Below are 12,182 nucleotides of genomic sequence, written 5' to 3'. Positions count from 1 at the left end.
ATATAAGCACACATACAATCATACGCACACACACACACACACACATACACACACACACACACACACACACATGTACTGTACATAAACACATGTAAATACACAAAGTCACACACACACACACACACACACACAAACAAACAAACTAAAGGAAAAAGCAGGAGACATCAACTCAAATGTGAAGAGCAAACACACACACACACATAAACACACTCTCAGAATTACACAAAGACACACACACATGTACTCGTGCACATGCAGGCACACACACAAAGACACACACAGGATGGGGAACAGAGCAGGAGACGATCAATGTGGTGAGTAAACAAACACACCTATACACACACACACACACACAGGCTGAAAGAGAGCAGGAGACCTCGACACAAGGAGGAGAGCAAACCCACACACACACAAACACACTCTCTCAAACACACACACACACACACACACGCTCTGATCTCCGAGAAACACTGAAGGAGAAACTCTGAGCAGTTCAGAGCTTCAGAGTGAAGATGAGGAGGATAAACACCATGACAGGCTTTCATTCAGCTTCTCAAAGCAGGAGTCACTCATGATAATGATTATGAATAAATTAATGACCAATAACGTGACATAATATGCAAAACAGATGCAAATCCTCAGGGTCTGACCATTTCTCAGGATTTCTGAAGACAAATATATTCAGATTATGTATACATAAAAGATTTGTGATATGCAAATTTAGGAATATAGAGTTTGTCCTCATCAGAGCTCTCAGCGCATCTGTGTGTGTGAGTGTGTGTGTGTAAGTGTGTGTGTGTGTGTGTGTGTTTTTGTCCTTCTGTGTTGTGGTGAATCAGCAGATGAGTTCAGCTGAGGAAACCTCAGTGTGTTTTCTGTCATGATGGATGAGATTGAAATGATGCGACCAGTCAGTCATCATGTGTGTGTGTGTGTGTGTGTGTGTGTGTGTGAGGGTGCACTGGTTTGTGTGGTTTACAGGGACATACATTTGTGTAATGACACACTGCGAAATGCTTTTCCTACTTACAGTTTTAGTCTTGTTTCTAGTCCAAATATCTCAAAATGATTAAATGAAGCAGCATTTTCTGGATAAGTAAACAAAATTCTTCTTGTTTTGAGAAATTAAAATCTAAATTAATTGAGTTTTTCCTTAGAAAAAAGCAAAATAATCTGCCTAAAAACTTCCTTTAAACTTTGTTTCTTCTTTTAAACACAAAAGAAGACATTTCGAAAAATGTTGGAAACGTGTAACCATCCACTTCTGTAGTATTTGTTTTGCCTTCTATGGTTTCCAGCATTCTTCAAACTATCTTCTTTAGTGTTCAACAGGAGAAAGAAACAGTGCATAACCACTTGAGGAAGAGTAAATAGTGAGTAAATATGACATTAAAATGCTTTGGGATGTGGTGGAACGGGAGATTGGCATCATGGATGTGCAGCCGACAAATCTGCAGCAACTGTGTGATGCTATCATGGAGCAAAATCTCTGAGGAATATTTCCAGTAGCTTGCTGAATCTCTGCCATGAAGGATTAAGGCAGATCTGAAGGCAAAACGGTACTAGTAAGGTGTACCTAATAAAGTGGCCGCTGAGTGTATGTTTATTATGTATATGTGATACACACACATATTTAAAAACAGAACTGTTTTAAGGAGAAACTCATGACTTTTATTTTCTGAAAACAAGCTAATATTTATTACTTGTCTAGAAATATTAAGAATATTTAAATATTTGGACTAGAAACAAGACTCAAACTCTGAGTAAGAGAAGCATTACTTTGCAGTGTGTGTGTGTGTGTGTGTGTGTGTGTGTGTGTGTGTGTGTGTACCTTGTGAGATGCCCAGCGCAGCGTACACCCCCACTCTAGTCTGCAGCATCTCCTGTGTTCGGTTGTGCAGCGCGTCGTTCGTCCACTCGCTGAGCCAGAAGTTTGCCCCGATGGCGGCGGCGCTCTGACAGCCGTACAGAAAACAGATGAAGAGCGCCAGCAGAGGCCCGATCGCCTTCACATACTCCCAATACACCTGCAGCTTCACCTGCACACACACACACACATACAAGAATACAATTCTTTTTTTAAATCTTTTTTTGCATGTGTGTGTGTGTGTGTGTGTGTGTGATTGTGTGATTGTGTTTGTGTCTATGCGTGTATATGTGTATATGTGTATGTATGTATGTGCATATATGTATGTGTGTGTTTCTGTTAGTGTGTGCATGTGTGAGTGTGCATCTGTCTGTGTATGCATGTGTATGTGTATTATTGTCTGTGCATGCTTGTGTGATTGTGTGGATGTGTCTGTTTGGCTTATGTGTGTGTGCAATTGTGTATGTGCATATGTGTGTGATTGTGTATGTTCATGTATATGTGTGTTCGTCTGTGCATGCGCATCTGTGTGTGTATATGTGAGTGTGTGTTTGTATTTGTGTGTGAGAGTGTCCATGTGTGATTGTGTGCTAATGTGTGTGTGTGTGTGTGTGTGTGTGTGTCCATTACTCACTCTGCCCGTCTCGGTGGTCTCCGCCTGGATCAGTTTCTCCACCTTCGGCTCCTTCTTCTCGGTCGGTGTTTCCGGATGTTTCCTCTCGCTACAGCGGCGCCGGCGAGACATCTTCTTAGGGTTCTCCACATCATTAGACATGATGCTCATCTGCCTGCATCACACACACACACACACACACACACACACACACACACACACACACACACACACTTTAATGTATTTAATGTAAAATAGCATTCATTATCATATGTATTAATTCTTTAATCAAAAAATGAATCAATTAATAAATTTATTTATTTATTTATTTGTTTATTTATTTATCCTTAAATATAAATATATATATAATATGCAGAATAAATAAAAATATTCATCATAATATTTATTTATTTATTTGTGTATTTCTATGTTTATTAATTCTTACATACAACTCTTTATAATATGCAGAATAAGTGAAATTTTTGTATCATAATATTTATTTATTTATTTATTTATTTATTTATCTATTTATTAATACTTAAATATAAATACATATAATATGCAGAAGAAGTGAAATTATTCATTATAATATTTATTTATTTGTTTATTTGTGTGACTTGTGCTGTAATGCACAGACAGTAATGGAAAACAGTAATTATAGAGAGTATTAACCATATTATTTATTAAAATACCCATTAATTGTATTTTTTTTTACATCTCACACATTATTTGATTTATTTATTTGTGCATTTAATAATACGTATATATAAATATATATTAAATGCAGAATAAGTGAAAATATTCATCCTATTATTTATTTATTCATTCATTTATTCATCTATGTATTTACTTATTTGTGTTTTTCTTTGTTTGTTTATTTGTGCACTGATTTATTTATATATTTATTAATATGTAATATATAAATATATATTATATGCAGAATAAGTGAAAAAATGTATCATAATATTTATTTATTTATGCACATTTATTTATTCATTCATTCATTCATTTATACATTTATTCATTTATTTATTAACTTATGTATGTTTTTGTTTGTTTATTTGTCTATTTATTAATACTTAAATATAAATATATATAATATGCAGAATACGTGAAAATATTCATCATAATATGTATTTAAGCACATTTATTTATTTATTTATTTGTGTGACTTGTGCTGTAATGCACAAACAGTACTATAAAAACAGTATTTATACAGAGTATTAATCATAATATTTATTTATTTATTATTTATTTTTTAATCTCACAATCTTTAATTAATACTTAAATATAAATATATATTATATGCTGAATCAGTACATTTTGTAGAACTCCATTCATTATAATATTAATTCATTCATTCATTTATTTCTTTTCTTTGTATATTTATTTGATTATTTATTTATTTATTTTATATTTATTAATACGTAAATTTAAATAAATATAAATAAATATAAATATATATATATATATATATATATATATGTATGTGTGTGTATATATATATATATATATATATATATATTATAATATGCAAAATAAGTGAAAATATTCATCATATTTATTTATTTATGTTTTGTTTGTTTATTTACTCATGTATTTATTTGTCTATGTATTTTTATACGTGTATATATATATATATATATATATATATATATATATATATATATATATATATATATATATATATATATATATATATATATATATATATATATATATGCAAAATAAGTGAAAATATTCATCATAATATATATATTTTTTATTTATGTTTTGTTTGTTTATTTATTTGTGTATTTATTTGTCTATATATTTATTATTACGTAAATATAAATATATTTTATATAAAATATTCATCATAATATTTATTTATTCATGCACATTTATTTATTTATTTATTTATTTATGTATTTTTTTATTTATGTGACTTGTGCTGTAATGCACAAACACTCATGTAAATACAGAGTATTACTTGTATCATTTAATAAAGTACCAGCAAATTTTATTTTTAACATCTCACACGTGTAAAAATATGAAATATTGTTGAACTGTGTCACTAAATTGATGCTCTATTGCTGTGAGTATCCACAGCTGTGTCCCTTCTATATATTACCGTCCCCAAACTTGCACACTCTTCAGTTATACACTCAAAAGCACATGCTTTTTCTTCACACAAAAAAGAATATAGTATAAGTAGACAAATTGTGACGCAGCATTAGCCATGCATTGGTGGTCAAATAAAGTTAGCGTGAGACTCGGGTGACAGGCATGGCAGCTCTTTTATTTCCTCCTGGGTGTGATATTAAGTGTTTTGTATTAATGCAGTGTTTGCCATGTGTCACTGAATGCAGAACTTCACAATGCCGCAGTGAGAAGACATTAAATATGCAGGAGGAAACTGTACCTCATGAACTGTCTGCGGGCCTCATTCACTACAGGCTCATTATCCACCATATCTGTGTGATTGCTGAGAGCGTCTTCAGGAAACTCCTCTTCTTCCTCATCAAATGACACTACACACAACAACAAATAGACAAGACAAGTCACATATACATGATTCAACATAAATAAATCATGAATATGGTTTTAAACCATATTCTATATAAAATTAACATTTATATTTAGGTATTTAGAAATAGATATAAGAAAATTAAAAAAATACATAAATAAATAAATATTATAATGAATGCAATTTTACAAAATGTAAATTTTAAGCATAAAAATATATTTATAATTAAGTATTAAATAAATAAAAAAATAAAAATAAATAAATACATACATAACTATACAATAAAAATAATTACATAAATAAATAAACAAAAACATAAATAATATTATAACCACTAACATTTTACAAAATGTACTTATTCAGCATTAAATTTATATGTTAGCATAAATAAATAAACCAAATAAATAAATATATAAGCAAATAAATGAATAAATAAATAAATAGACAAAACATAAATAAACGAATATTGTTATAATTAATGCACTAAATATTTATATTTAAATATTAAATAAATAAAAAATACAAATAAAAATAAATACATAAATACACAATAAATAAACAAATATATAAATAAACAAACAAAACATAAATATATAAATAATTTCAAAACGAATAACATTTTACAAAATTTATTTATTCAGCATATAATAAATATTTATATTTCACCATAAATAAATAAACCAATAATTAAATAAGAAAATAAATAGACAAAACATAAATAAATGAATATTATATTAATGAATGAAATTTTAATAAATGTACTTATTCAGCATATATGAAATGTTTATATGTACGTAATAAATAAATTAAACAGTGCAAATAAAAATAAATACATAACTAAACACACAATAAATAAATAATAAAACGAACAACATTTTACAAAATGTACTTACTCAGCATATAATAAATATTTATATTTTAGCATAAATAAGTAAAGTAATAAATAAATAAATACATAAATAAACTAATAAATAAATAAATAGACAAAACATAAATAAATAGACATTATTATAATGAATACAATTGGACTAAATGTACTTATTCAGCATATAATAAATATTTTTATTTAAGTATTACATAAATAAAAAGTACAAATAAAAATAAATACATAATTAAATAAACCAAAATAAATAAATATATAAATAAATAAACAAACAAAAACATAAACTAAATAAATAAGTAATATTAAAGGAATAACATTTTACAAAATTGATTTGTTTTTTTATATTTTAGCATAAATAAATGAATTATTAAATAAATTAACTCATTATTTTTATTTATATAAATAAATAAATATCAACACATAAATGTTACTTAATTATTTTTTCAGGATAAATGAAATATTAATATTAACATAATTAACTATGTTTATGTATGATAAAGAAAAGGTTATGGTATCTATTTGTAGTATAAAACAAGTAGGATTTATTCATGCACTATAAAAAAGCATTCATAATATGTATTTTTTCAGTTTTCTGCATTAAAATACATGAACAAATAATTAATGGTTTCATATATAAACACCTTATATGTATTTGTCAGCATATAATGGTAAATTAAAATGTAATATTTTTAGAAAACAATCATAAATAATAAACAAATTAATTTCAAACTATGTTTTAGTTTTAAATCCCAATAAAATAAACTCAATAAATATAACAGTGGTTTGTTCTGTAGACAATCAACACTGATATTGCTGAAGGGGCGAATAATATTGACCTTAAATTGGGTTAAAAACAATTAAGAACTGCTTTTATTCTAGCCCAAATAAAACAAATAAGACTTTCTCCTGAATTTGTTCTACATGATTTGGGAAATATTTGACAAAGAATCAATATTTCACAGGAAGGTGAATGATTTGGACTTCACTTGTTTATATATTTATGTGTATATCTTGTGTATATATACAGTATTGGCATGTGTATATTTTAGGCATATGTACATATTCGTTCTGCATATTTAAAGCTGATTTCCTTCTTAATTTCTGCCGTTGTACCTGTGAGTTCGTCGTCTTCAATGATGTCTTCGAGAGAGTAGTTTCTCAGGAATTCTGCGAACGCTCCGTTCTGTCTCAGCAGATCCTGATAGGAGCCCATCTCCGACACGCGTCCGTCCACCAGGACCAGGATGTTGTTGACCTGCGGCAGGAAGCTGATGCCGTGAGTTACCAGGATCCGCGTCTGGAAGAGGAAAACAACGTTTCATCCTGAACTAGTCATCCATATCACAGTCCACTGTAGCACACAATCATGCTAGCCAAGAGCTCAACATGCTAGCAACCTGTTAAACTAGCTAGCAACATGCTAGCTTCTGTTGCCATATTGTTTGACATGCAATCAGAATGTCATTTCACGCTAGCTGCATGCTAATTCATGTTAGCACAAAAAGTAATCCAAAAGAGACCCACACGTGTAATAACTGAATAAGGGTTAGCACAAAAGTAATCTAAATGTAATCCAAAAGTAATTCATAAATGTGTAATCTAAGATATTATATAACTGACTACAAATTATATCATGCAGTTTGTAATATGTGACATCAAATAAGGGTTAGCACAAAAGTAATCTAAATGTAATCCAAAAGTAATCCACACATCTGTAATAACTGAATAAGGGTTAGCACAAAAGTAATCTAATGTAATCCAAAAGTAATCCACACGTGTAAAACATAATAAAGGTTAGCACAAAAGTAATCTAAATGTAATCCAAAAGTAATTCACACATCTGTAATAACTGAATAAGGGTTAGCACAAAAGTAATCTAAATGTAATCCAAAAGTAATCCACACATCTGTAATAACTGAATAAGAGTTAGCACAAAAGTAATCTAAATGTAATCCAAAAGTAATCCACACATCTGTAATAACTGAATAAGGGTTAGCACAAAAGTAATCTAAATGTAATCCAAAAGTAATCCACACATCTGTAATAACTGAATAAGGGTTAGCACAAAAGTAATCTAAATGTAATCCAAAAGTAATCCACACATCTGTAATAACTGAATAAGGGTTAGCACAAAAGTAATCTAAATGTATCCAAAAGTAATCCACACATCTGTAATAACTGAATAAGAGTTAGCACAAAAGTAATCTACAAATAATCCAAAAGTAATCCAAATATTTAATAACTGAATAAGGATTAGCACAAATTAAATCTAAATGCAATCCAAAAGTATTCCACACATCTGTAATAACTGAATAAGGGTTAGCACAAAAGTAATCTAAATGTAATCCAAAAGTAATCCACACATCTGTAATAACTGAATAAGGGTTAGCACAAAAGTAATCTAAATGTATCCAAAAGTAATCCACACATCTGTAATAACTGAATAAGAGTTAGCACAAAAGTAATCTACAAATAATCCAAAAGTAATCCAAACATGTAATAACTGAATAAGGATTAGCACAAATTAAATCTAAATGCAATCCAAAAGTAATCCAAAGGTTTAATAGCAGAATAAGGGTTAGCAAAAAAGTAATCTAAATGTAATCCAAAAGTAATCCATAAATATGTAAACCAAGATATTATATAACTGATTACAAATGCTCTCATATCATTTGTCATCAGTAACCGATTGCATTAACTGAAGTTCTTTGGTTTCTTCTGACCACTGTTATGATGTAAATAGTAACAGTAATAGTAATGTAAACAGTAAGGGTAATAGTGATGTAAACAGAGTAAGTGCTGTAAAGACCTTTCCCTTGAGCGCTCCTTCAGGACCGATGACATGATCAAAGATGTGTTTCGCCACATGAGCGTCGACAGCAGACAGAGGATCATCCAGCAGATACACGTCTGCTTCACTGTACAGAGCTCTGGCCAAACTCACACGCTGACGCTGACCACCAGACAGATTAATGCCCTGCACACACACACACACGCACACACACAAACGCACAAGTTAATACATAAAGCATGATAGTAAAAAAACAAATCATGCATATTCATATATAAAAATACAAAATACGTCTACATAAATTATGCATTTTGAGCATATAATAGTAAAAGTTATATTATTGTTTTATTATATAAAATATTTATGCATAATATGAAGAGTTTTCAGCATACAATAAGTTCAAATTTAAATGATTTATAAACAAAGCATTGCAATACTGTTTTCAGCGATGAATAAATAATTACAGAAATAAACAGTATTGTAAAAGCAGGTTGTTTAAATATTTATATGAGTTATTTAAATATGCACATTAAAAAATGTTTTTTTCTGTATTACAATAAATCAATATTATGAAAGAGAGAGAGAGAGAGAGAGAGAGAGAGAGAGAGAGGTTGTTCATGTATATCTATATTTGTTTATTTTCTTTTATTTAGATCTTTCCATTGTTATATTTCTTCACATATGCCATGCTTTGTTTTTTTTTACAGCCAATAAAGCAATTTTGAAAGTGCATTATATATATATATATATATATTAAATATAAAAATGCATAACTGCATGCATAAATAAATCAATCAATTAATTGATTAATAAATAAATATATTTAATAATATTTATATTTGATAAAGCCAAAGGGAAATAAATGAATAGATAGGAGAGAGAGAAAGGGTGTTTATGTATATTTATATTTGCTTCTATTCCTTTATTTTGATCTTTCTATTGTTATATTTCTTCACATATTTTAAGCTTTGGCAATATTATATTTTTACAGCCAATAAAGCTATTTTGAAAATTCACAACTGAATAAATAATTGTATGAATAAATAAATAAACAAATAATAAATAAATAAATATTAAATGCATAAATGATTAAGTAATTGCATGCATAAATAAATTTTAAAAATAGATATAATGAATAAATAAATAATTGCATGCATGCATAAATAAAAAATAATTGCATAAATAAATAATTGCATCCTGGCACATATAAAAATTGCATAATTGCATAAATATTGCAAGCATCCATAAATAAATAAATATTTGCATAAAATATATATATAATTGCATAAATAAATGAATAAATAAATAAATTATTGCATAAATAAATGAATGAATAAATAATTGCATGAATAGATAAATGCATAAATATATAAATAATTGCATAAATAATTAAATAAATAAATAAATAAACAAGCAAATTATTGAAAAAAATAAATAAGTAATGAAGAGAGAAAAGTGGTTCATTCCACTGTGGCGACCCCTGATTAATAAAAGGACTAAGCCAAAGAGAAAATTAATAATGTATAAAGAATAAAATGCATAACTAAATAAATAAATAAATAATTGCATACATAAATAAAAAAATGCATAAATAAATAAATAATTGCATACATGAATAAATAAATAAATAAGTAAATAATTGCATAAATAATATTATAAATAAATATTACTTAAATAAATAAATAATTGCACAAATAAATAAATAAATAAATAAATAAATAAATAAATAAATAAATAAATAAATAAATAAATAAATAAATAAATAAATAAAGGAGACAGAGAAACAGTTCATTCAGTGGCGAGCTTGTTTATGTAAATTTATATTTGTTTCTAGAGAGCGTCTTCACCTTCTCCCCGATCTCAGTCAGGTCTCCTCCAGGAAGCACTTCCAGGTCAGGGGTTAGGGCGCAGGCCTCAAGCACGCAGCGGTATTTCTGCTCCACATACGGCCGGCCGAACAGTATGTTGTCTCTCAGTGTGGCGTTCTGGATCCAGGCCTGCTGAGGAACATAAGCCACAGAGCCCTGCGGAGGACACAAACTCGCTTCAGAAACTCCAGCATTCACTGAACACTCACTACACCACCCTAATCACTAGACATTCAAGAGTTCTCCTAGACAACAGTGAAGGATTTAGTTAAGCGTTTTCTTATAAAAGCGGTTCACAAAACTGCTGAGAATACTGAACATTTACTCAGGATTATAGAGAAAGGGATAGTTTTTATGGAGTGAAATTTGTGTCAAAATTTCACAAACAAATCCAGCATTCTGCACAAATAAAAGTCAGTTTGAGCAAAACCAAGTGGTGTTTCACTCATTTAGTAGCTACTTTTAGCACTAGAACACTTTAAAGCAGTCCTAAATTCAGGACTGACACCCAAGATCCTCTCCTAAATCTGTGCATTAGAAGCGGTGTTTGGCCTTGAGATGTTTTGTGAGTGCAGTCCTGATCCTCGGTAGATATAAAGACATATGTTGCATTGAAATGTTTGAGCATATTTGGTGTCTTTGAGGTGTAGTTGTAGATGATGAACTTCATTTGACTCGATTTTTGTAAGAAATCAGTGTGTCAATATATATATAATTTCATGCCATTGCTAAGTGGAGTTCATTTGAACTCAAAACAATTTAAATATGCAGTTCTTACTAAGAGTTTCTGTCTTGTTTCTAGTCTAAATATCTAAAAACTCTTCAATCAAGAAGCATTTTCTAGACAAGCACAACATATTGTCATATTTTCAGTAATAATGAGTCATAATTAAGTGAGTTTTTCCTTGAAACAAGCTTAATAATCTGCCCATGAGGGAAGAAAATAATCTTATGTCAAAGTAAAAGCTTGATTATGTTGTTTACCCCACTGGCAGATCATTTAGCTCGTTTCAAGGAAAAACTCACTTCATTTTGTCATAATAAACAAAGCAATATCTTACACTTCTCTACGAAATGCTTCTTGATTTAAGCTTTTATAGATATTTAGACTAGAAACAAGTCAAAAGCTCTACATAAGTTGTGTGCAGTGATAATAAATGTTTTTTAAATGCATGAAGAGTGCAGATGCTGACCCGTATGGAGATCTGCCCATCCAGCTTCTCCATCTCCCCCAGCAGAGCAGATATCAGGGAGGTTTTCCCACAGCCCACATGACCAACCACAGCCAGCAGAGAGCCCTGCGGCACCAGCACGTTAATACTGCACAGAAAACACACACACACACACACACACACACACTTAAAACGGTCGGAACACAACAACACTGCAGAAAAACACATCTCCAGCGGTCTCATTTATTAAATCTGCATACACTGTAAAAAATATCCATAAACATTCAGTATTTTTATGATTCAGGTTTTTATTTAGTTTTTTTCATTGTTTATTTCTGCTTCTGGATGTAATCACGGGATTTTGATCTTTCTTCCAACAACCTTTAACCTTGGAAAATTGTAAAAAGTGACTTTTATGAACATGTGTAATAGTTTGCAGTGCTATACTGTCTGGGTTGGTGTTGTATATCATGCTACAG

At 29.5% G+C, this 12,182-nt stretch overlaps 1 protein-coding gene across 28 annotated transcripts in view; it reads right to left on the bottom strand.

Annotated features, from left to right (window-relative positions):
- The window catches only part of abcc3 (ATP-binding cassette, sub-family C (CFTR/MRP), member 3), a 93,035-nt gene that overhangs the window by 22,651 nt on the left and 58,202 nt on the right, over nucleotides 1–12,182 (bottom strand). For 21 of the 28 annotated variants that reach the window (XR_012387749.1, XR_012387750.1, XR_012387751.1 and 18 more), the window contains exons 16-22: nucleotides 11,725–11,851; nucleotides 10,511–10,687; nucleotides 8,682–8,849; nucleotides 6,986–7,169; nucleotides 4,885–4,993; nucleotides 2,502–2,655; nucleotides 1,832–2,039 (exon numbers count right to left, since the gene is read on the bottom strand). Coding sequence is in view for 4 of the 28 variants with exons in the window: in XM_009306372.4 (XP_009304647.1) it covers nucleotides 1,832–2,039; nucleotides 2,502–2,655; nucleotides 4,885–4,993; nucleotides 6,986–7,169; nucleotides 8,682–8,849; nucleotides 10,511–10,687; nucleotides 11,725–11,851 (1,127 nt within the window). In the remaining 24 variants the exon portion in view is untranslated. Of the gene's footprint in view, nucleotides 1–1,831; nucleotides 2,040–2,501; nucleotides 2,656–4,884; nucleotides 4,994–6,985; nucleotides 7,170–8,681; nucleotides 8,850–10,510; nucleotides 10,688–11,724; nucleotides 11,852–12,182 lie in introns of those variants that run through there. The other 7 variants (XR_012387761.1, XM_073917985.1, XM_073917986.1 and 4 more) reach the window with 7 other exon arrangements.

Source organism: Danio rerio, chromosome 12 (assembly GCF_049306965.1).
Source record: "Danio rerio strain Tuebingen ecotype United States chromosome 12, GRCz12tu, whole genome shotgun sequence".
NCBI lineage: Eukaryota > Metazoa > Chordata > Actinopteri > Cypriniformes > Danionidae > Danio > Danio rerio.
This window is presented reverse-complemented; position numbering and strand designations above follow the sequence as displayed.